Source organism: Scyliorhinus torazame, chromosome 6 (genome assembly GCF_047496885.1).
Source record: "Scyliorhinus torazame isolate Kashiwa2021f chromosome 6, sScyTor2.1, whole genome shotgun sequence".
Lineage (NCBI taxonomy): Eukaryota > Metazoa > Chordata > Chondrichthyes > Carcharhiniformes > Scyliorhinidae > Scyliorhinus > Scyliorhinus torazame.
Window position 1 is genome coordinate 159,670,494 of NC_092712.1, and position 23,799 is coordinate 159,694,292.

The following is a 23,799-nucleotide window of genomic DNA, read 5'->3' on the forward strand; positions in this document are numbered from 1 at the left end:
ATCTGTGTTCTTTACTTCACGATCCTTCCAACAATGGGATCCTACAATTCTATTCTGTTTCGATCCCCTCATGACAGAGAACATTCTGTCACGTCTTCTGTTAACCTTCTCTTTTAAAAAAAGCAGTCTCAGCTTCTCCGATCTATCCAGGCAACTGGATAGTCACTCAGCCCTAAACTATCCTACCAAATGCTTTCTGTACCTTCTCTAAAGCCTCCAAATCCAGAAATTTAGAATTGGACAGAATGAGCGGGATTCTCCCCTACCTGGCAGGGAGGGGGGTTCCGGCGTAATGGAGTGGCGGGAACCACTTCGACATCGGGCCGCCCCAAAGGTGCGGAGGGGCCAAGCCCTCACCTTGAGGGGCTAGGCCCGCGCCGGAGTGGTTTCCGCTCCGCCGGCTGGCGGGAAAGGCCTTTGGCGCCACGCCAGCCGGCGCCGAAAGGACTTCGCCGGGCGACGCATGTGCGGGAGCGTCAGCGGCTGCTGACGTCATCCCCGCACATGCGCAGGGGAGTGGGTCTCTTCCACCTACGCCATAGTGAAGACCATGGCGAAGGCGGAAGAAAAAGAGTGCCCCCACGGCACAGGCCCGCCCGCCGATTGGTGGGCCCCGATCGTGGGCCAGGCCACTGTGGGGGCACCCCCCCGGGGCCAGATCGGCCCGCGCCCCCCCCAGGACCCCGGTGCCCGCCCGCGCTGCCTTGTCCCGCCATTCACAAGGTGGTTTAATCCACGCCGGCTGGAGAGGGTTGACAGCGGCGGGACTTCGGCCCATCGCGGGCCGGAGAATAGCCGGCGGTGGGCCCGCCGCGATTCCCGCCGACCGGCGCGGCGCGATTCCCGCCCCCGCGAATCTCTGGTGGCGGAGAATTCGGGACACGGCAGGGGCGGGATTCACGCCAGCCCCCGGCGATTCTCCGACCCGGTGGGGGGTCGGAGAATCGCGCCCAATATCTCAGTAGAGGCCCAATCATCATAATATCCTTGCTTTTGTACTCTATGGCTTTATTTATAAAGCAATAGAGAAAGTGTGCTTAATACACGTCTTATTTTAAGCATCAAGCCAATCAAAACATAAGACACAGGGAACTTTAAAAAAAGTTTGGGAATTTGTTTTGAAATAATTATGCCTGGTATCACTCTCACACCTGCAGGAAAAGGAAGCCATCAGGTTTCAGAACCCTATCAATATTGTAAATGATTGCCAGCAAATATGGAAAAGCAACCAAGTGACTTTCCGGCTCACGGTCTCCCTCCCTTCTGTTGGAGGAATAGATCTCAACATTTTTGTAGTACTGCTCTAACAGACTAGCAGAAATGGGTCCACACACTTTTAATATTAGATTCAAGAAACATGTACATCAATCAATTTTGTGCAAGCTGTTTCTAGATATTTGCATTTTTTAATGTTTATTGGTCAAATTTCTGTTCATGAATCACAGAAAGTCGTTATGGAGGTACAGCGTGTAATAAAAAAGGCCAAATGGAATTTTAGTTTTATTGCAAAAAGACTGGAGCATAAAAGTAGAGATGTGGTGCTGCCGCTGTATAGGGTGTTGTTGAGACCACATTTGGCGTATTGTGTCCAGGTTTGGTCTCCTTATTTGAGGAAGGATAAGGTGGCATTGGAGGCAGTTCAGTGGAGGTTCAGCAGATTTATTCTGGGGATGAAAGGGTTAACATATGAGGAGAGATTGAACAGTTTGGGGTTATACTCGCTGGAGTTCAGAAGAATGAGAGGGGATCTGATTGAGGTATATAAAATACTAACAGGCATTGATAAAGTAAACGTAGACCAAATGATAAAAGCAAATTGCTGTGGATGCTGGAATCTGAAACAAAAACAGAAAATATTGGACAATCTCAGCAGGTCTGGCAGCATTTGTAGAGAGAAAAGGGAGCTAATGTTTCGAGTCTGGATGACTGTTTGTCAAATGATCCCCCTTGCGGGAAAGTCCAGAACGAGAGATCACAGATATAAGTTGAGAGGCAGTAGATTTAAAACTGAAATGAGGAGGAACTACTTCTCGCAGAGGGTAGTGAATTTGTGGAAATAGTGCGATGTTGTCTGAAAAATGGTTTTAAGAAGGAGATAGATATATTTCTGATAAATAAAACGGGTTAAAGGGATATGGGGAACAGGCAGGGAGGTGGAATTGAGACCAGGAAGGGATCAGCCATGATCTGAGTGAATGGTGGAACAGGCTCGAAGGGCTGAAATTGAAATTCGCTTATTGTCACAAGTAGGCTTCAATGAAGTTACTGTGAAAAGCCCCTAGTCGCCACATTCCGGCGCCTGTTCGGGGAGGCTGGTACGGGAATTGAACCGTGCTGCTGGCCTGCCTTGGTCTGCTTTAAAAGCCAGCTATTTAGCCCAGTGTGCTAAACCAGCCCGTCTACTGAATTGTCTACTTCTGTAGACAGTGTTCCTATGAAACAAAACAAGACAACATTCCAAACTGTCAAATAAAAACACCCACATTTAAATTGATAGCTTGATTGAATATCCTTTTAAAGTAATATAAAAATCAGACTTTCTTTTTCGCAGACATTCTAACCACATCGACATCTGATGCTGCTTAGTGTCAGACTGCTTACCTGTTCATACCCTGACCTTCTCCAAGGAGCAAACAATCTAGTTGTTTGATCTGAGCCAACACTCAAGATAAAGTCTCCTTTCGGATCCCAGATCAAATCTTGTACAGAACCAAAATGTCCAGAAAGCACAACTTTTGCACGCCACTCTCCCTGAAAGCATTTGAAATTGAAACAAGCATCAGTCTGAAAATGCAGATTAAGCAGAAACCACCACTCGCAGGGAAGGCATATATTGATATTAAATATACATACTTATCCCTTTCAATTCTGATTTTCTACAACAGAAAATGATTTAACTTACGATTAAAAATATTTTCCAGTATGCTTAAATGGGAAAACAAAAAAAAGTGCTGAATTAGGACATGAGACATTGGGCGGGATTCTTCGGAAACCGGCGGGGCGGGCAACTCCGGCGCAAAGGAGTGGCGTGAACCACTCCGGCATCACAGCCCCGAAGGAGCGGAATCCTCCGCACCTTCAGGGGCTAGGCTGGCGCCGGAGTGGTTTGCACTGCGCCAGCCGGCGCGAGTTGGCGCATGTGCGGGAGCGCCAGCGTGTGCTGGCGTCATCCCAGCGCATGCGCGCGGGGGGGGGGTTCATCTCTACGCCAGCCATCGTGGACTGTTACACCAGCCGGCGCGGAGGAATAGAGTGCCCCCACGGCACAGGCCCGCCCGCGGATCGGTGGGCTCCGATCGCAGGCCAGGCCACCATCGGGGCACCTCTCCGGGGCCAGATCCCCCCCCCGAGGCCGCCCGCAGAGCCAGGTCCCGCCGTTAAGTACCTGTCGTAATATATTCCGGCGGGACCCGCCGAAAACGGGCGGCCATCGCGGGCGGGAGAATTGCTGAGAGGACCGTTGCCAACGGCCCCCAATCGGCGCACCGCGATTCCCGCCCCCGCAAAATTCCCAGCGCCGGAGAATTCGGCAGCAGCAGTGGCGGGATTCACGCCGCCCCCCGCCAATTCTCCGACCCGCCCATTATTTGAGTATGCAATCTATAATAATAACACTCGTTTTTTGTCTGCCGAGACAGTTTCCATTTGTCAGTGGGCTTATTTGATATGCAGAGCCTGGCCTGCGATTCATGTGGGAAGGATTGAAGCATGTGACACATAAGCAGCTGCCAATCGTTAGTGGTGGTGGTGGTGGTGGCAGGGAAAACAGTGGAAGGTGAGCCTGTGACATCAGAAGCTGCATTTGGGTAATATTGCTTTAAATTATTCCCACTACTTATGTAACAGTAAGAGATCAATAACTACCCATCCTTCACCACAATCTGGTTGGTTGCCAGGCAGGAAACAAGTTTTAAAAAAAAAAGAGATTCTGGCATTAGATTCACAAGGACCTCAGCATTCAGGAATTTCCAGGCTTCCCCCGCTTAAATATAGGGGCCATTATTAACACACATCATCCTCAGACCTTTCATATTCTGATAGTTCGATAAATATGTTAAATTCTCAAAAAGGATTTTTGGAAATAAGATGCTTAACAAGGAGCACCATTTTTACATCGATACATAGATACATAGAAGATAGGAGACGGAGGAGGCCTTTTGGCCCTTTGAGCTTGCTCCGCCATTCATCACGATCATGGCTGATCATCCAACCCAATAGCCTAATCCTGCTTTCTCCCCATAGCCTTTGATCCCATTCTTTTTGAAAGGAACTCTTTGTTATAGGAGACAACCGCCCAGATGAAATAATAAAATCTAGCAATTTTTTTTTAACCATATAAAGCAAGTAAATGGTGTAATTCAGGGTATGTCTTGACATGACCACCTGAGCTAATGCATGGTCAATTCTAGCCCCACTCGACCCGGTGAAACACAGGGGAAATTAGATTTTATTTTTTAAATATCAGAGGTCCTTGGTTGAGCCCAATAAACTGCAGTCACCAGTTTTCTTATTATTGTAGTTTTAAAACACAAGTAACCTTTTATTATGTACAGTACCACGTTAGGCTCACTCGGTTTATAGCATCACGGTAGCACAGTGGTTAGCACTATTTCTTCACAGCGCCAGGGTCCCAGGTTTGATTCCCGGCTTGGGTCACTGTCTGTATGGAGTCTGCACGTTCTCCCTGTGTCTGTGTGGGTTTCCTCCGGGTGCTCCGGTTTCCTCCCACAAGTCCCAAAAGATGTGCTGTTAAGTGAATTGGACATTCTGAATTCTCCCTGTGTATCCGAACAGGCAGCAGAATGTGGCAACAAGGGGATTTTCACAGTAACTTCATTGCAGTGTTAATGTAAGCCTACTTGTGACAATAAAGATTATTATTATAACTGACAAAATGTAATTGACTATCTAATACCCCTTTCCCAACTCCCCCTTCCCAATTACCTCACTCGCTACACATACAAGCAACAGTGAGAGGGAAAGGTTGTTAAGTGGGAAGAAAATATTAATAAAATAAATAGATACGGATTTTTGATGCACTGGAATGACTTCCAGTTAATATCGTTTTCAAGTTCAGGCTTTTGTTTTGGTACTTCTTCCTTTTAGACTTGAGATGGTTTTCTCTAGCAAGGTTGTCTACTTTCTCTGCAGACTCATCCATTTCAGGTTTCCAGCAAAGATGTGCCAGGCACTCACTGGTCTTATAACAATAAAGCAGTTCTTTCTCTTCAGCAAACAAGAGAGAGTTCCTTTCATCGGTTGGGTGACCTGTGCGACTCCCAGTGGTTGGAGAAGGTAAAATATGAGTTAAGGAGCTCAGCAGGGGAGTGTGAGAAAAGGTGGGGGATGTTTGTGACCGTGTTTGAGGAGTTGTTCGTCGCAGGGGGGTGGGGGATAAAGGGGAAAAGTCTGTACAGACTGTCTAGTTGATTGTTGGGAAGTATGTTTCCCGGGGTGTTTATTGGCTGTAACCTGCTTTGCTACATGTTTGTAACAAAATACATTTTTTTAAAAAGCATCATGCGGGAACCAATCACTGACCGTTGTCAGGCAGAACAATGTCCCTGGCCAACACACTGATTGCCAGTTAACCAATCAAACCAAATTCCTGCAAAGGTGGTTCTGAAGATCCATTCAGTGCCAAAGAGTATAGTTTCTTCTCTCCAAAATACAAAACCTGGAAACACAATGTCCTGGCAAGCACTCTTCTGGTTAAAGGCACATTTTGATTATGGTTCACAGACCAAAAATAATAAAATAAAAGAAATGGGAACAAAGGAAATAAAAAGGAAGAACTCTTTTTTTTTTTAATGTAAATATATTTTATTCAAATTTTTCAGCCAAACAAAACAGTACAAAGGTTTTTCCCTTTTTACAACAATAAAACAATATAAATAACAGTGACCGTTTTTAACAAGTAAATAAATAATATATAAACTAAATGGCAACTGCCATAACAAAAATAATAACTCTCCCAAATAATAAAATCAAACAATCCAATATACATAACCAAGTACAAATATCTATACAAAAACACCCCTGTGGACCCACCCGAGCCCCACCCCCCCTCCCCCCTGGGTTGCTGCTGTTACCTTCCCATTTCCTTTATCGTTCTGCGAGGTAGATAATGAACGGGTGCCACCGCCTGGTGAACCCTTGAGCCGAACCCCTTCGTGCAAACTTTATCCGTTCTAGTTTTATAAACCCTGCCATGTCATTTATCCAGGTCTCCACGCCCGGGGGTTTGGCTTCCTTCCACATAAGCAATATCCTTCGTCGGGCTACTAGGGACACAAAGGCCAAACCATCAGCCTCTCTCGCCTCCTGCACTCCCGGCTCTTCTGCAACCCCAAATATAGCCAACCCCCAGCCTGGCTCGACCCGGACCCCCACCACCTTCGAAAGCACATTCGCCACCCCCACCCAGAACCCCTGCAGTGCCGGGCATGACCAAAACATGTGGGTGTGGTTTCCTGGGCTTCTCGAGCATCTCCCACACCTATCCTCTACCCCGAAAAATTGACTGAGCCTTGCTCCGGTCATATGCGCCCTGTGCAAAACCTTGAATTGTATCAGGCTAAGCCTGGCGCACGAGGACGAAGAGTTTACCCTACTTAGGGCATCTGCCCACAGCCCCTCTTCAATCTCTTCCCCCAGCTCTTTTTCCCATTTTTCCTTCAGCTCATCCACCATGATCTCCCCCACGTCTCTCATTTCCCTGTATATATCCGACACCCTACCATTCCCCACCCATGCCCCCAAAATCACTCTATCCTGAATCTCCTGCGTCGGGAGCTGCGGGAATTCCCTCACCTGTTGCCTCGCCGTCGCCAGTGCTTGTAGGCTGGTTCCTTTGCAGGACGCCATCTCCAATCTCTTCCACGCCACTCCCTCCCCTTCTCCCATCCACTTACACACCATTGAGATATTGGCGGCCCAGTAGTACTCACTTAAGCTCGGTAGTGCCAGTCGCCCCCTATCCCTGCTACGCTGCAAAAATCCCCTCCTCACTCTCGGGGTCTTTCCCAGCCCACACAAAACTCATGACACTTTTCTCGATTTTCTTGAAAAAAGCCTTCGTGACCATCACCGGGAGGCACTGAAACACAAAAAGGAATCTCGGGAGGACTACCATTTTGACTGCCTGCACCCTACCCACCAGTGACAGGGGCACCATGTCCCATCTCTTAAAATCCTCCTCCATCTGTTCCACCAATTGTGTCAGATTAAGCCTATGTAAGATTCCCCAACTCCTGGCTATCTGAATCCCTAAGTACCGGAAATCTCTTGTTACCTTCCTCAGCGGTAAATCATCTATTCCCCTGCTCTGCTCCCCCGGATGCACCACAAACAACTCACTCTTCCCCATATTCAATTTGTACCCCGAGAATTCCCCAAACTCCCCGAGTGTCTGCATTATCTCAGGCATCCCCTCCACTGGGTCCGCAACATACAGCAATAAATCATCTGCATACAATGATACCCGGTGTTCTTCTCCTCCCCTGAGTACGCCCCTCCACTTCCTGGAGCCCCTCAGTGCTATGGCCAGGGGCTCAATTGCCAATGCAAACAGTAACGGAGACTGGGGACACCCCTGCCTCGTCCCTCTATAAAGACGGAAGTAGTCAGACCTCTGCCTGTTCGTGATCACACTTGCCACCGGGGCCCTATATAGCAGCTGTACCCATCCAATAAACCCTTCTCCAAAACCAAATCTCCTCAACACTTCCCACAGGTAGTCCCACTCCACTCTGTCGAATGCTTTCTCGGCGTCCATCGCCACCACTATCTCCGCCTCCTCCTCTGGTGGGGGCATCATCATCCCCCCTAGCAGGCTCCGTATATTCGTGTTCAGCTGTCTCCCCTTAACAAACCCAGTTTGATCCTCGTGGACCACCCCCGGGACACAATCCTCTCTCCTCGTCGCCATCACCTTGGCCAGGAGCTTAGCATCTACGTTCAAAAGGGAAATGGGCCTGTAGGACCCACACTGCAGCGGGTCTTTTTCCTTCTTCAAAAGTAACAATATCGTCGCCTCCGACATAGTCGGGGGCAACTTCCCCCTTTCCCTGGCCTCATTAATGGTTCTCGTCAAAAGCAGGGCCAATAGGTCCATATATTTCCTATAAAATTCCACCGGGAACCCATCCGGTCCCGGGGCCTTCCCCGCCTGCATGCTCCCAATCCCCTTTACCACCTCCTCCACCTCAATCTGTGCTCCCAGTCCCGCCCTCTCCTGCTCCTCCACCTTCGGGAATTCCAGTTGATCCAGGAAATGCATCATTCCCTCCTTCTCTTCCGGGGGCTGAGCCTTATACAACCTCTCATAGAATGCCTTGAACACCCCGTTCACTCTCTCCGCTCCCCGTTCCATCTCTCCCTCCTCATCTCTCACCCCACCTATCTCCCTCGCCGCTCCCCTCTTCCTCAATTGTTGGGGCAGTAGCCGACTCGCCTTCTCTCCATACTCTTACTGTACACCCTGTGCCCTCCTACACTGTGTCTCTGCCTTACCCGTGGTCAGCAGGTCAAATTCCACATGTAACCTTTGTCTTTCCCTGTACAGTCCCTCCTCCGGTGCCTCTGCATATTGCCTGTCCACCCTCAGAAGTTCTCTCAACAATCGCTCCCTTTCTTTACTCTCTTGCTTCCCTTCATGTGCCCTTATGAATATCAGTTCCCCTCTGACCACCGCCTTCAACGCCTCCCAGACCACTCCCACCTGAATTCTCCGTTGTCATTAAGCCCCAAGTACCTTTCGATACACCCCCTCACCCTTAGACATACCCCCTCATCCGCCAATAAGCCCATATCCATTCTCCAGAGTGGGTGCTGTTCTTTTTCCTCTCCTACCTCCAGATCTACCCAATGTGGAGCGTGGTCCGAGATGGCTATGGCCGTACACTCCGTCCCTGTCACCTTCGGAATCAGTGCCCTTCCCAGGACAATAAAGTCTATCCGTAAGTATACCTTGTCAACATGGGAGAAAAATGAGAACACCTTACTCCTAGGCCTAATAAATCTCCAGGGGTCGACTCCTCCCATCTGCTCCATGAAGTCCTTAAACACCTTGGCCGCTGCCGGCCTCCTCCCGGTCCTGGACCTCGACCGGTCCAGCCCTGGATCAAGCACCGTATTAAAGTCTCCCCCCATTACCAACTTTCCCGCCTCCAGGTCCGGGATACGACCCAGCATACGCCTCATGAAGTTTGCATCATCCCAGTTCGGGGCGTATACGTTCACCAGAACCACCGCCTCCCCTTGCAATCTGCCACTCACCATCACGTATCTACCCCCACTGTCCGCCACTATGGTCTTTGCCTCAAACAGTACCCGTTTCCCCACTAAAATAGCCACCCCCCTATGCTTTGCATCTAAACCCGAATGAAACACCTGCCCCACCCATCCTTTACGTAGTCTGACCTGGTCTATCAGTTTCAGGTGCGTCTCCTGCAACATAGCCACATCTGCCTTTAATTTCTTTAGGTGTGCGAGTACCCGTGCCCTTTTAATCGGCCCATTCAGCCCTCTCACGTTCCACGTGATCAGCCGGGTTGGGGGGCTCTTTACCCCCCCCCCCCCCTTGTCGACTAGCCATCCCCTTTTTTAACCCAGCTCCTCACCCGGTTCCCACGTACCCGTATATCCCACCGACGGTGCCCTCCCGTCTCGACCACCCCGCCCCATAACAGCTCCCCCTTCCCCTTAGCAGCAACAACCCAGTTAACTCCCCCTCCCTCCGCTAGATCCCCCTCGAGCGTAGTTACACCCCCCATGTTGCTCCCAGAAGTCAGCAAACTCTGGCTGACCTCGGCTTCCCCGTTTGCCCTCGGCCCCTCACTGTGCGAGGCCCCCTCCTTCCTGCGCCCCTGTTCCCGCCATAATTACCATAGCGCGGGAGCAAAGCCCGCGTTTCCCACTCGGCCCCGCCCCTAATGGCGCAGTTCCCTTCTCCTTCCCCTTTCCTTCCCACCGGCGCCCACGGTTCCTCCTCCTCCACCCCCCCCCCCCCAACGAGGGGAAGAGAGAAAAGCTACAGAATTGAAAAATTAACAAATTGAAAAATCATCCCCCCCTTCCCCTTCCTCGCCCCACATAGTCACCCCACCACTTTATCCCAGAAGCTCTTTCTCTCGCCAGACTATTCCAGCTTCTCGTCCACAATTAATGCCCACGCCTCTTCTGCCGTCTCAAAGTAGTGGTGCTTCCCTTGGTGTGTGACCCACAGTCTCGCCAGTTGCAACATTCCAAATTTAACCTTCTTTTTGTGAAGCACCGCCTTAGCCCGATTGAAACTTGCCCTCCTTCTCGCCACCTCTGCACTCCAATCCTGGTATACGCGGATCACCGCGTTCTCCCACCTACAGTTCCGAGTTTTCTTCGCCCATCTTAGGACCATCTCTCTGTCGTTGTAGCGGTGAAACCTCACCACGATGGCTCGAGGTATTTCTCCAGCCTTTGGTCTTCGCGCCAGAACTCGATAAGCTCCCTCCACCTCCAAAGGGCCCATCGGGGCCTCCGATCCCATTAGCGAGTGAAGCATCGTGCTCACGTATGCCCTGACGTCCGCCCCCTCTGCGCCTTCGGGAAGACCCAGAACCCTTAAATTCTTCCTCCTCGAATTATTCTCCAGGGCTTCCAACCTCTCCACACACCTTTTGTGCTGTGCCTCGTGCGTCTCTGTCTTTACCACCAGGCCCTGTATTTCATCTTCATTTTCAGCAGCCTTTGCCTTCACAACCCGAAGCTCCAGCTCCTGGGTCCTCTGCGCCTCCTTTAGCCCTTCGATCGCCTGTAGCATCGGGGCCAACACCTCCTTCTTCAGCTCTTCCACACAGCGCCGCAGGAACTCGTTGCTTCGGGCCCCATACCAAACGGCCACCTTCCGACGCCATCTTGCTTCGAGCTTCCCTTCCTTGCCGCTGCTCCAAAGAATCCACTGCATTCCGGCCGCTATCCTCTCCTTTTTCCATATATATCCGGGGGGGATTCCCTTCTATTTCACCGCAGTGATTTTGGCCGTTAAAAATTGCTGTTGGGGCTCCTATCAAGAGCCCAAAAGTCCGTTCCAACGGGAGCTGCCGAAACGTGCGACTTAGCTGGTCATCGCCGCACCCGGAAGTAAAAAAAAAAGGAAGAACTCTTAAAGTCTGCACCTATTTGTGAATAGGATATGACAAGCTATTTCTGAATGCATTGAGATTCTGGTTTGCTTTGTATTTTTGATGATTTCCTCTCTTCTAATTAGTAAATCTCCTGTTGTTTTAATGCTGTTTCCTGTGGCCTCAGAAGCACAGTCTGAAACTAATTAATGCAGAATTTACAGTCTCTAATTCTCAAGTCTCTAACTACAATGGCAGAAGTAGGGCTTGATGGAAGAAATGAAAGTGCCCTGTAGATGTAATGTAAAGTAAGTTATAATGTAGAGAAACACTCCAGTAAATTTGCACAGAGCCAGGTTCAACAGACAGTAATGACATTAAATGACGAACAAAATCTGTATTGTTAGCAATGCTGATTAAGGGGCAGATATTCACCAAGATACCACAAGAACTTGCTGGCTCCTCTGCGAATAATAACATATTGCAGGAATCTACCATGCGGTTTAAGTGTAGTCTCGTATACACTTCAAAACTCAGGAGAAATTTAAGTTACACTTCTCGGATGCAAAATAAAAATCTTTTATTGTGTCTATTGATTATAATTGAGAGACTGAAATCTTCTTGCGGTTACAAATCAAATGTTCTCAATAAAGCCCTTGCCAGCAAAAGACTTTAAGAGAAATAATTGGCTTCATGATTTACAACAGATTTAACTTTCAAAATACGGTAATGGTTCTTGCTCAAAGCAAAACAGCTTGCGCGAACCTCAAGAGTTAGAGTGGAAATATGAAAATAAGGATAGCGAGTATTAGGTAAAAGGTATAGACTGATCCTGAATGAAAAATGGCTGCCCGACCCTCTATCTTTAAGGAAAATGTTATCAGTCTGACTCCATCTGTCCCTACCCCTGCAATGTGCTGATTGGCTTGGATGGGTTTCATCAATCATCAATGTGCAACATGTATTCGGATATGTTGCATTTTTAAATGTTTGTGTGTGTTGGAATGTGATATATTCTTTTAATCAATTCTAGCTTTCACTGGTTTTATTGCTGACTGCACTATTATCTGTATTCTGAACAATGGTGGGTTCCTGTAGTCATGGTGACCTTGATCAGATTGTGGTATGGCTGCATAACTTTTGCAATTCTATTCATTAGAACAATGGTCAGTTTATAATATCAGTAAAATGTTGCATAGGCTTTAGCTAGCTTTTTAATGTTTCAAATTCTGTGCTTTGCCACTGCAAATTCTGCAAGCTGTGTGTTTTTGTAATGATGAAATCCATTTTAAAATGGATTTTAAACTGGGCTTTAGTATTTACATTAAAATGGCTAAATCAATTCCCCTTTTACCTAACAGAAATAGCCAGCTCCCTTCACATACGGTCGGTTACATCCACCTGAGACGTCAAACAGGTCTTTGGTTTAATGTCTCAACAAAAAGACTGCACTGGTTTGCTCCTATATGTAATGACTGCATTTTGAATGCATTTAATTCAATGTGAAATGCTTTGGCACATCTTGAGGTAGAATACTCTTGAAGCTTGAACCAAATTGCATCTTAAAATGAAGCCACTTTGAGAAACAACCTTACAGAAATCTAAGATGGTTTAATGCTGGCCAAAATTCTTGGTTTTGTTTCAATGACAGGCACACATAAGTTGCAACTGCTCCCAAAGCAGTTATACTTCTAACACTTGGAAGTTCATAAAATAAAACTTTTGAGCCTTTGCCAAAGCTTAAGAAATGACAGAAGCATTTTGTTTAAACAAATACACATATTTCACATGCCTATTCGGGTTATCTTAAGGTCAGAACTGGCAACTCCTGCAGATACACATAGTTGATTATTTTGCAGAACATTACAAATTCCGTATCTGGTTTCTGAGTTTCAAATCATCGTTTTAGTCCAGGTTTCTGCATTACTTGGATTAGAGCCTCAAGCTTCAATTTAAATCCACCCTCTCCCACTTTCTTGGGATTAAAGGTTCATAATTGACAGTTGCCAATGTTTCCTTGGAACTACAAGTATCGGGTTTGATGTCCAAAAATAACATCTCACCTCAATGAGCCAAGTCCCTCAATAAGATGTTTCATTATAATTAAGCATATCATTGAAAGGTTCAAATGGTATTCGAGAAAAACAACAGATGGCAGCCTGAAGTTTCAAATAAATTCATAAGTCCCGGCTCCTATTTCACTTTACCCCTAGTTCAGAGCTCTGTTCTAAGATTCGGTCAACTCAGACTCCAATGTTTGATGACTCGTGATGAATGCAACAGTACTTTGATGGACTGCAGGAACACACCAAGGCTCCTTTGGCAACACCTTTCAAACCCACAACCACTACCACTGAGATGGACAAGGGCAGCAGATACCTGGGAACACCACCACCACGAGGTTCCGCTCCAAGCCACTCACCACCTTGACTTGGAAATATATCGCCATTCCTTCATTGACAAAGTTCTGGAACTCCGTCCCTAACAGCACTGCAGATGTACCTACATCACATGGACTGCAGCGCAGCAAGAAGGCAGCTCACCACCACCACCTTCTCAAAGTCAATTAACCAGGGACATCCAAATACCAAGAATGAATTTTTAAGAAGTACTTTAAAAGAAACTAACCCAATCCCTATTTAAAAATATAACACAAAATGCAAAATACAACTACAGATCTAACCATCGCTATCATAAAAGGAAATCACATTTTAACATTATAAATTCTAAACAGAAATTTGTTTTAGAAAGTGCACCGTTTTCAAAGAATAACTCCAAACTGGTTTACCTTCTTAGACTTGTTCTGAGACCAGAGGTGAAGAGCTCCATGGAATGCATGAGCTAATATCATTGATCCATCTGGACTAAACTGACAGCCATAGAATCCCAATGTATTTCCACCCACTTCTCCAACACGAACCTGGAAAGAAGTAGAAGACAACCTTTTAAGTTCCCATCCAAGTCCAAATATGGATCAAAAATATCCACTAAAACTTCTTTAATGAAGATGTGTACCTCTATATAACAAAAATGGTGGCACAATCTGCAACAATTTGCAGGATTGGCACAATCTGCAACAATTTGCAGGATTTTAGGTCCACAAATCCATCACAAAAGTAAAATACATAAAATGTGATGACAACAGGTCGGGAATATGTCATCATGCCAGTCTCAGGCAATACACAAGGTCAGGGGAAGTGTAAATCGAAACCCATCCGCTATTTTTAAAATCCACATTGAATAAGCTATTAAGCTTGTTGAAGAGCCAACTGTATGGAAATTTTCATTGCATGCTGCATATTCAGGCAAGGGTTTGGGAGTTCTTTACAACAGGCGACACAAGGGCAGAAGGCATACCACCAGAACTGTGGCTGCATGTAGCAGCATTATCTGCTGGCGAAGGTGGCTGTATCTGCATGCTTTTTTTTAACCATCATTTATTCCATTTCTTGAGCCTTTGATAGGAAATAAAGAAAGATAAAGAGGAGGAGGGTGCTTTTAAATTTGTAGCTATGACCACCTTCCTGTTCGCAGCAAATGCCATTCCGGGCTTGATTCCTAATGAGCACGGAGACACACTTTGCACCACTAATTTGTCTATTCCCTGCTGATGGTCATAAATTTGCCATGCGACGATCAAAATGGCAGAGGCAGGAGAAAGCAGTCCACTCACTTTCCATTCCTTCTCCAACAGCCCAACACAAAACCTAGCCCAATAGATAAGTGATTTTTTTTTCTCACATTATGTTCACCAAGGATAAAGGAAACTGTGATGATTATGTCAACATCTTAAGTGCAGCAGATGCATAACTCCCAAATAATACATCAAGTTGTATGTTGTCAGATTTTCTATTCAGTTGAGCAAAGCACATATATATTGTAGAGACAGCACTCCCTACATCCCCAGAGACTATGGGCAGGATTCTCCGTTTCTGAGGGAAGTGTTGAGGCCAATGCAGAATTTGTGGACTTACATGACAGCAAAACTGGCGCCCCTCCTGGACCGATTGTGTTACTGTGGAGGGGCTAGAATCGGCGCCGTGTGGAACACAATCGATGCACAACATCGTGGGCCGAAGGGCCTGTTCTGTGCTGTATTTTCTATGTTCTATGTTCTATGTTCAATTAAATCTTTGCCACATTGCATACCACCTGCCACATTCTTACCAACCTGTTGATATCCCCCTGCAGCCTCTTCACATTTTCCTTAGGCACCTTTCTTTCCTGCCTAATTCTGTATCAACAGCGAACTTAAGTATGTTAATAACATGCATACACACACACACATGACTTAACCCTCTTCCCTTGTCCCAAAACAATAGAACACTATGAGCTAAATCCAAATAAGTTACCATCCACGAGTTATCTTTAAGTTCAAGAAGCCTTCTTCAGTTCAGCATCGTTTTCCTCTGCTGGAGCTTCTAGCCTAGAATTCTGTTTTCTGAGAGTTCTGCTTTTCAGCTGGGTGAGGCTGTGATCGCAACTATTTTTCCAGCTCCTTCTCTTATTTCTCTTTTCGACCTCTCCTGTAAGTAGAGCTAGCGAGTACTGATATACAATATTTCCCATTTGATCTCCTCCTATTTAAACAACTCGCTTGAGAAGCTAGGCTTTTAGTGCATACGTGTAATCTGTATTTTCATATCTCCACTTTGAACTCCCCTCTTGTGGTTTTAACATCTAGAATTCTATTGTTCCCCATTTCACTTAAGTAAATATCTATTTACCTTGCTTCCAAGCTAATTTATATCAAGAGTCCTTCAGACAGCTGGACTCATAATTCTTCTTTCATCCCATTCTTCAAAATGTATTTGATCCAAGCTTCTTTAAACTTTATTGTATCCCATTCTTCAATCATTACTTTATTCAAGCTCTTGATATGCCATATTTCCTCGCTCCTTCTTTCCAATTTTTCACGACATGAAATATATCTACTGTCCAGCTAAGTCTTCGAAGCAAGGGGGAAGGAAGTACAATGAGATAGTGATGCTGAGTCAAGATGGTGATTGGCTTGAAGGGAAACTTGCAGCTGGTGGTTTTCTCATGCCTCTGCTGCCCTTGGCCTTCTCGTCATGGGTTTGCAAGGTCCTGTCGAAGGAGCCTTGGTGCAAGTGGAACACTCCTAATTTGTGAATGATAGATGGGCAGACAGGTTTTGAGGAGTTAGAAGCTGAGGTACTCTCTGCAGAATTGCCAGCCTCTGACCTGCTCTTGTAGCTACAGAATTTATTTCACTAGTCCAGTTTAGTTCCGTTTCTGGTCATTGAAAGTGCCAGAATGTTAATCGTGGGGGGATTCAGATATTGAATGTCAAAAGGGATGAATGGATTCTCTCCTATTGAAGATGGTCATTACCTGGCACTTTTGTGGCACGGATGTCACTTGCCACTTTTCAGCCCAAGCTTGAACGGTGCCCAGGTCTTGCTGCATATGGACATGCACTGCTTCAGTACCTGAGAAGTTGCAAATGGTGCTGAACATTGCACAATCATTAGCGAACATCCCCATGTCTGACATTACGACGGAGGGAAGGGAAAGTACGTTTGTATCGTTACGATCCCAGTTGATAATATAACTAGACGGGAAGATCCCAGAATGGAACCCTGGCTCAAAAGACTATAACTTTTATTCTTTTTTTACATAAAACGTGCGAGGCAGAGTCACAGGACCACTAATTAATTTTAGCAAGAAAATAATATTTATTAAACATGAAAAAATTGGATTGTGATACATTACACTTTTATTCCCCCTTATCTTAATAATTATACACAGGTTTTAGGATTAACATGGATTACAAAGTACATCTTAATCTACAATGGTCTCATTAACATAAAGTCCCCCTAACCCTTAAGCACACAAAATGACTGTGGTCAAATACACGCACTCTGCTCTGAAACCAAGTTAGCGTCTGTGGATTTCTCCTCAGAATCACCCCCAGATGATGATCCAAGGGGTTACCATTGACCAGAAATAGAACTAGACCAGCTACATCAGTGGTCTCCAAATAGTCGATCGGGTCTCGAAAAGTCGATTATCGTTGCCTGCCGAACCACGTCAAAAATGTGTGCGACTCGGGCAATGAGATTTTCATAGATGACAAAACTTGGGATAAGCTGGTTGAAGACAAAATGTTGATCGAGGACTCAGAGACCTCCAAGAGGGTAAAAACCTACTATTTCTACCAGGAATGGGAAAACAAATTTCTTTTATAGGAATGTCAATGACACGACCATTTGTCTCATGTGTCACAGAATCATAGAATTTACAGTGCAGAAGGAGGCCACTCAGCCCATCGAGTCTGCATCAGCGCTTGGAAAAAGCATCCTACTTAAGCCCATGCCTCCAGCCCATGCCTCCACCCTATCCACGTAACTCAGTAACCCTACCTACCCTTTTGGACACTAAGGGGCAGTTTATCCTGGCCTATCCACCCTAAGCTGCACATCTTTGGACTGTGAGAGGAAACCGGAGCACCCAGAAGAAACCCAGACACGAGGAGAAACTACAACCGCCACACACAGTCACCAGAGGCCGGAATTGAACCCGGGTCCCTGGAGCTGTGAGACAGCAGTGCTAACCACTGTGCCACCATGCCGCCCACAACAGAGTATAGCCTTGAGTAAAGGATTAATTTGGAACGACATCACTAGACAATGCATGCTAAATTTCAAGAGAATTTCCCTTTTAAGAGTGTGATTCGGATGAAGAAAGTTGGGGAGCTAAAAGGAATTTTCAAAACCTGTGGCTAAAGAAAAGGCCAGCAAAGAGGTATCTTATTCACCGATAGCGAAGTTATCAAGGAGGCTATGACGGGGTTGCTGTCGACACTTTGTTCGAAGACTTCAAAAATAAAGACGAAATTATGACAGCCATCAAGAGCACTCGGCTTGGTGCTTTAACAGTAGCCAGAAGGGTGGAATCGTTGTCCAGGGACACATCTCAGCAAATACACCAATACTTATCAGGCTGGTGAGTGTTTCTCACTGCAGTTTAATGAATCAGTAGACATGACGGATACAGTCCAGCTGATTGTTTTTGTTCGCATAGCATTCATAGAATCAAAAACAAAGGAGAACCTTCTCACTCTTTTGCCACTCAAAGAGAGGATAAGAGGTGGGGATGTCTACAATGAATTAAAAAGGTCTGTGACCGAGAAAAACATTCCGATCAAGAAAGTGGTTTGAATCACAACCGATGGTGTACTATCAATGCTAGGAGTCAATGCAGGCTTTGTTGCACTTCGCAGAAATTATCCCGAATTGTCCTACTTTGTCAATTACCACTGTGTTATTCACCAACAAATCCTAGTGGGCAAGATTATTGACTTTTTTCATGTAAAGACAGTCGTTGTCAAGATCGTCAACTGAATTCTTGCTGAGTTTTGCAACATCGCCGATTCAAGTTGTTACTCAATGAATTTCATGCTACCTACAGTGAACTAATCCTTCATGCAGATGTGAGATAGGAAAGGTCCTCCAGAGATTTTTAGGTCTGCCCCCTGAAATTGTCACCATTCTTAAATCAAGAAACGGGGAGTACAGCTAGCTATCAGATAATGAGTGATTGATAGACTTGGCGTTTCTTACAGATATAAGAACAAAATTGCATGAGCTGAATCGCGAACTGCAGGGGAGGAACAGAGACTTGTCACGCATGATCAGTGCAGTGAATGAGTTCAAGTTGAAACTGGGATTGTGGTCCCCTCAGTTAAAGAACTAAATTACTGACCATTTCCAAAAACTGGAGAAATTCAACAACAGGTCAAACAGAAAGAATTCCATCCAAACAAATTCTGTGACCACCTGAACAAATTGGAAAAGGAATTCACCAGGCACTTTCAGGAGTTAGACAAGATGGAACAAATCGCTATATTTGTCTCAAATCATTTTCTTCAAGTGGACATCGGAGAACTGACAGCAAAATATTAACAGGTGTTTGAACAAAGCAATGGACTTGACAAAGAAATCACCACCATGAGAAATGGCATGGAGTTGAAAGCTAGGTCAAGGGACAAAGACTTTTGGGGACTGGTAGACAGAGAGAGTACCCTCTTCTGACATCCTGCGCACTTAAGGTGAAGGCCTACTTTGGTTCGATATACCTCTGTGAAATGATGATTTTCATCTGGGAAAAAGCCAAGTACAGGTATCGCACTCATCTCACAGATGCCGATCTGATGGACGTTTGCAATTGGCCATCTCAACCTACAACCATGGACTTCACAGCAGTCACAGATAATGTGCAAGCAGAGGTGTCACATTAAGAATAGGTGAGTGTTATGCATAGCGTACATTTTGGGTGAGTTTTAGTAAAGTCCAATTTTTAAGAGTCGAACTTGTGCTACGTTTAGATTCTAAAAGTGAGATTGTGCTTAAAAAGGATGGAGACCACAGAACTACATAAATACTGCAGCTATAAAAACAGGTCAAAGGCTGAAAATTCTGAGAGGGGTAATGTACCTCCTGATTCCCCAAAGCCTGTCCACCATCTACGAGGCATAAGTGAGGTGTGTGTTGGAATACTTTCCACTTGCCTGGATGAGTGCAGCTTCAACACTACACAAGATAGAGTCTGTACAGGACAAGTAAGCCTGCTTGACTGGCACCCCATCCACCACCTAAAATACTCACTTCCTTCCACATAGTACAGAGACAGCCATGTGTACCATCTACAAGATGCACTGTAGCAACTCACCAAGACTCCTTCAACAGCACATTCCAAACAAGCAACCTCTACCTCCAGATTCATGGGAACACCACTACCTACATGTTCCGTGCCAATCCACAAATCCGCAAACTTGGAACTGTAACCTGCCATTCCTGTATTGTCACTGGATCAAAATCCTGGAACACCTTTAGTAACAACATTGTGGATGCACCGAATTCAAGAAGGCAATTCAAAAACAAAGTTAAGCTTACTGCTAATATCACACTACATGGATCTGCAACAACTATTCCATTGTAACCATAAGCCATAAACAGTCTTCCTAAATTCACATGGCACTTGGGGTTACAATGTTTTAACAAAAATAGAAGGAAGTGGAGTCTGAAAAGTATGAAGGATTGCTGATGGATAGGTTAATAAATCATTTATTCATCCATATGCATTTTGATCTTTCAATGCTGTGAAAATTCTAATCCTTCTGTTTTCAATACTATAGCTTGGTACAATGGCATGTACATTCATGCGGCAGCCACTCCACAAGTTAAGATTTCCCTTTCTCACCAACCTGCTGTGTATTTTCCACCATTTTCTGCTTTTATGTTAAAACTTCCCTTCCTTGTTCTGCAGCATCTCTTATTCAGGTCCCATGCCATTTTCAATCTTAGTGAAGCAGAATTACAGCAGTTCCCTTGCAGAGGGTGTGCTTTGCCAAATATGAATAATTTAGAATTCTGTTTTAAAAATGCATGCAATTCCATTACAGTAAGTACATTTCTGATGAGTTGAAGGGGAGACCTACATCGGTTTTTACGTGTTACTGACTTGTTTTTTAAACTATTATGACCTACTTAAAGAAGTTTGTTTCATGAATGCAATCAAAACTGGTCTCAAATTTACTTTATGGGTATTGTATGAGAACAAAAAAAAAGCTTGAAATTATACAGCATTTTTAACAATGGAAGATCACCTAAGGTGCTTTAGAGGGGAAGAAAGAAACTAGAAACATTGCTGAAAAAGAAAGACCTTTTGTCAGTTTTCATCTTGTACTCAGAACCAAACCCTGCATTCTTGAACTTGACCCCTCCCTGTGCAGCTGGATCCTTGACTTCCTCACCAACAGACTGCAATCTGTCAGGATAGACAACAGCACCTCCTCCACAATAGTCCTCAAAACCAGGGCCCCACAAGGATGTGTGCTCAGTCCTCTACTATACTCCCGATACACACATGACTGTGTGGCAAGATTTAACTCCAATTCATCTATAAGTTTGCAGATGATACGACTGTGGTGGGTCGTATCTCAAACAACGACGAATCAGACGACATTTGGTTGCATGGTGTACACTTGGTTGCATGACTAGATCACTTGGTTGCATGGTGTACTGAAAACAACCTCTCTCTAAATGTCGGAAAGACCAAGGAATTGATCATCGACTTCAGGAAGCATAGCACGACACAGCCCCCTGTCTGCATCAATGGCTCTGAAATGGAGATGGTCGATAGCTTTAAGTTCCTGGGGGTCACCATCACCAACAGGCTGTCCTGGTCCACTCACGTTGATGCAACAATCAAGAAAGCCCAACAACGTCTTTACTTCCTGTGGAAGCTAAAGAATTTTGTCATGTCTGCATCGACTCTCACAAACTTCTACAGATGTGCCATAGAGAGCATCCTGTCCGGCTTCATCATAGCTTGGTATGGCAACCGCTCGGCCCAAGATCATAAGAAACTGCAGAGTGTGGTGTACTCAGCCCAACGCATCACACAAGCTTGCCACCCTCACATTGATTCTGTGTACACCTGCTGCTGCCTCAAAAAGGCAGACAGCATTATCAGAGACCCCTCCCACCCAGGCTTTGCCTTCTTCCAGACCCTTCCATCAGGTAGAAGAAACAGGGGCGTCATTCTCCGACCCCCCGCCGGGTCGGAGAATGGCCGTTGACCGCCGTGAATCCCGCCCCCGCCGAAGTCTCCGCTCCCGGAGATTGGGCGGGGGCGGGAATCCGGCCGCGCCGGTTGGCGGGACCCCCCGCTGGATTCTCCGGCCCGGATGGGCCGAAATCCCGCCCAGAAATTGCCTGTCCCGCCGGCGTAAATCAAACCTGGTATTTACCGGCGGGACCAGGCGGCGTGGGCGGGCTCCGGGGTCCTGGGGGGGGGCGCGGGGCGATCTGACCCCGGGGGGTGCCCCCACGGTGGCCTGGCCCGTGATCGGGGCCCACCGATCCGCGGGCGGGCCTGTGCCGTGGGGGCACTCTTTCCCTTCAGCCTCCGCCACGGCCTCCACCATGGCGGAGGCGGAAGAGACTCTCCCCACTGCGCATGCGCGGGAAACTGACAGCGGCCGCTGACACTCCCGCGCATGCGCCAGTAAACTGACAGCGGCCGCTGACGCTCCCGCGCATGCGCCGCATTTCCGCGCCAGCTGGCGGGGAAACAAACGCCATTTCCGCCAGCTGGCGGGGCGGAAATCCCTCCGGCGTCGGCCTAGCCCCTCAATGTTGGGGCTAGGCCGCCAAAGATGCGGAGCATTCCGCACCTTTGGGCCGGCGCGATGCCCGTCTGATTGGCGCCGGCTTTGGCGCCAGTCGGCGGACATCCCGTCGTTGGGGGAGAATTTCGCCCCAGAAGTCTGAAGCCCGTACATCCAGACATAGTTACAGCTTCTTCCCCACAGCTACTAGACTCCTTAACGACTCTCCCTAAGACTGATCTGTTCCCTGCAAGAACACCATTCACGACGCCGTATGCTGCTCTTGCTCATGTATTTGCTTTATTTGGCCCCTTGTTCCGCACTGTAACCAATCACTGTTTGTCGATGTACCGTTTGTCAATATACTCTGTTGATTATTCTTTTTTTGTCTACAGTGTACGTTCCCTTGGCCGCAGAAAAATACTTATCACTGTACTTCGATACATGTTACAATAAATCAAATCAAATCATCAGGACTATTAGCAAGAATATCAAATGTAAAGGGAAAAACAATGTATTCTGCTTGAGAAGAGAGTACGGATTGTAAGGCAAGTGGACTCAGATTGGTGGAGACATTGTCATGGAGAATGTAGTTGATGGTGACTCACAGTTAACTGCCAAATATTGTTTGAAATTTAAACCAGACATCCTGGCTCTAATTGGTCAAGGAATTGCCCTGAGAAATGAACAAGCGAACGGCTGTCACTTATTTTCTTGAGCTGAAACAGGCGCAATTGTACTTGTTCTTTCTGCCTGCAAAAGGTAGATGCCTCTACCAATCAGAGTCCATTTAACAACCAATCAGCACTCTTTCCTACTGCAGGATAACATGGTATTTGGTACTTCTGCGAATTGTCCTGTTGAAAGGCTTTGACAAAAAAAAGCACAATTTTTTAAGCAAAACTAAAATTAGCGATTCCAAAGGACTGTAAACTCAAAATAATTAGGGTAATGTAATCAAGTCATTGAAGTCAGGGCGAGGAAGAACGACAGAAGGTTTGATTAGAAAGAACGTTTTTGAGATGTTTACAATCAGTTGGCAGTAAAACCTCTCTTCAGGGCAATATGCTCAATTAACCTGGGTCTAGTTACTGATCAGCAAGAATGAAAAAAAATGGCTAATGTGAAAAGGGCGCTCATTCTTCCAAAGTATACCCAATTAAGCGTGATTCTGTGAATCCACCAGCCCCCAGAAAGTATTTCTTGGGAAAATGTGAGCACGCAGCTCATCATTTTATGGCACCCCAATGAATATGCTTCAATGGTTAAAAAGTGAAATGACTGCCAGAACCTTTATCATAAACTAAAGATTGAAAGAGTTGCAATTTGCAAATTCAGCTGTAATAGCTCCATTCATTAAAGGTTGGGAGAAGTGAAGTGTCTTCAACATTCTCAAGATTTAAATGGGGGGTCAGATTAAATCTGCAAACAGGAAAAGAGTTACATGATTAAGTCCCACAGACACCAAAAGAGATGAATGACCAGACGATCTGTTCTGCTGAACTAATTGAGCAATGATTGTCAGCCAGTACACCAGAACTCTCCTGCTCTTGAAATGAA

At 46.1% G+C, this 23,799-nt stretch overlaps 1 protein-coding gene across 2 annotated transcripts in view; it reads right to left on the reverse strand.

Moving 5' to 3' along the window:
• The window catches only part of elp2 (elongator acetyltransferase complex subunit 2), a 205,489-nt gene that overhangs the window by 88,013 nt on the left and 93,677 nt on the right, over nucleotides 1-23,799 (reverse strand). For both annotated transcript variants that reach the window (XM_072509008.1, XM_072509009.1), the window contains 2 exons: nucleotides 13,891-14,022; nucleotides 2,602-2,751 (listed from right to left, as the gene is read on the reverse strand). In XM_072509008.1, coding sequence (XP_072365109.1) covers nucleotides 2,602-2,751; nucleotides 13,891-14,022 — 282 coding nt within the window. The remainder of the gene's footprint in view (nucleotides 1-2,601; nucleotides 2,752-13,890; nucleotides 14,023-23,799) is intronic.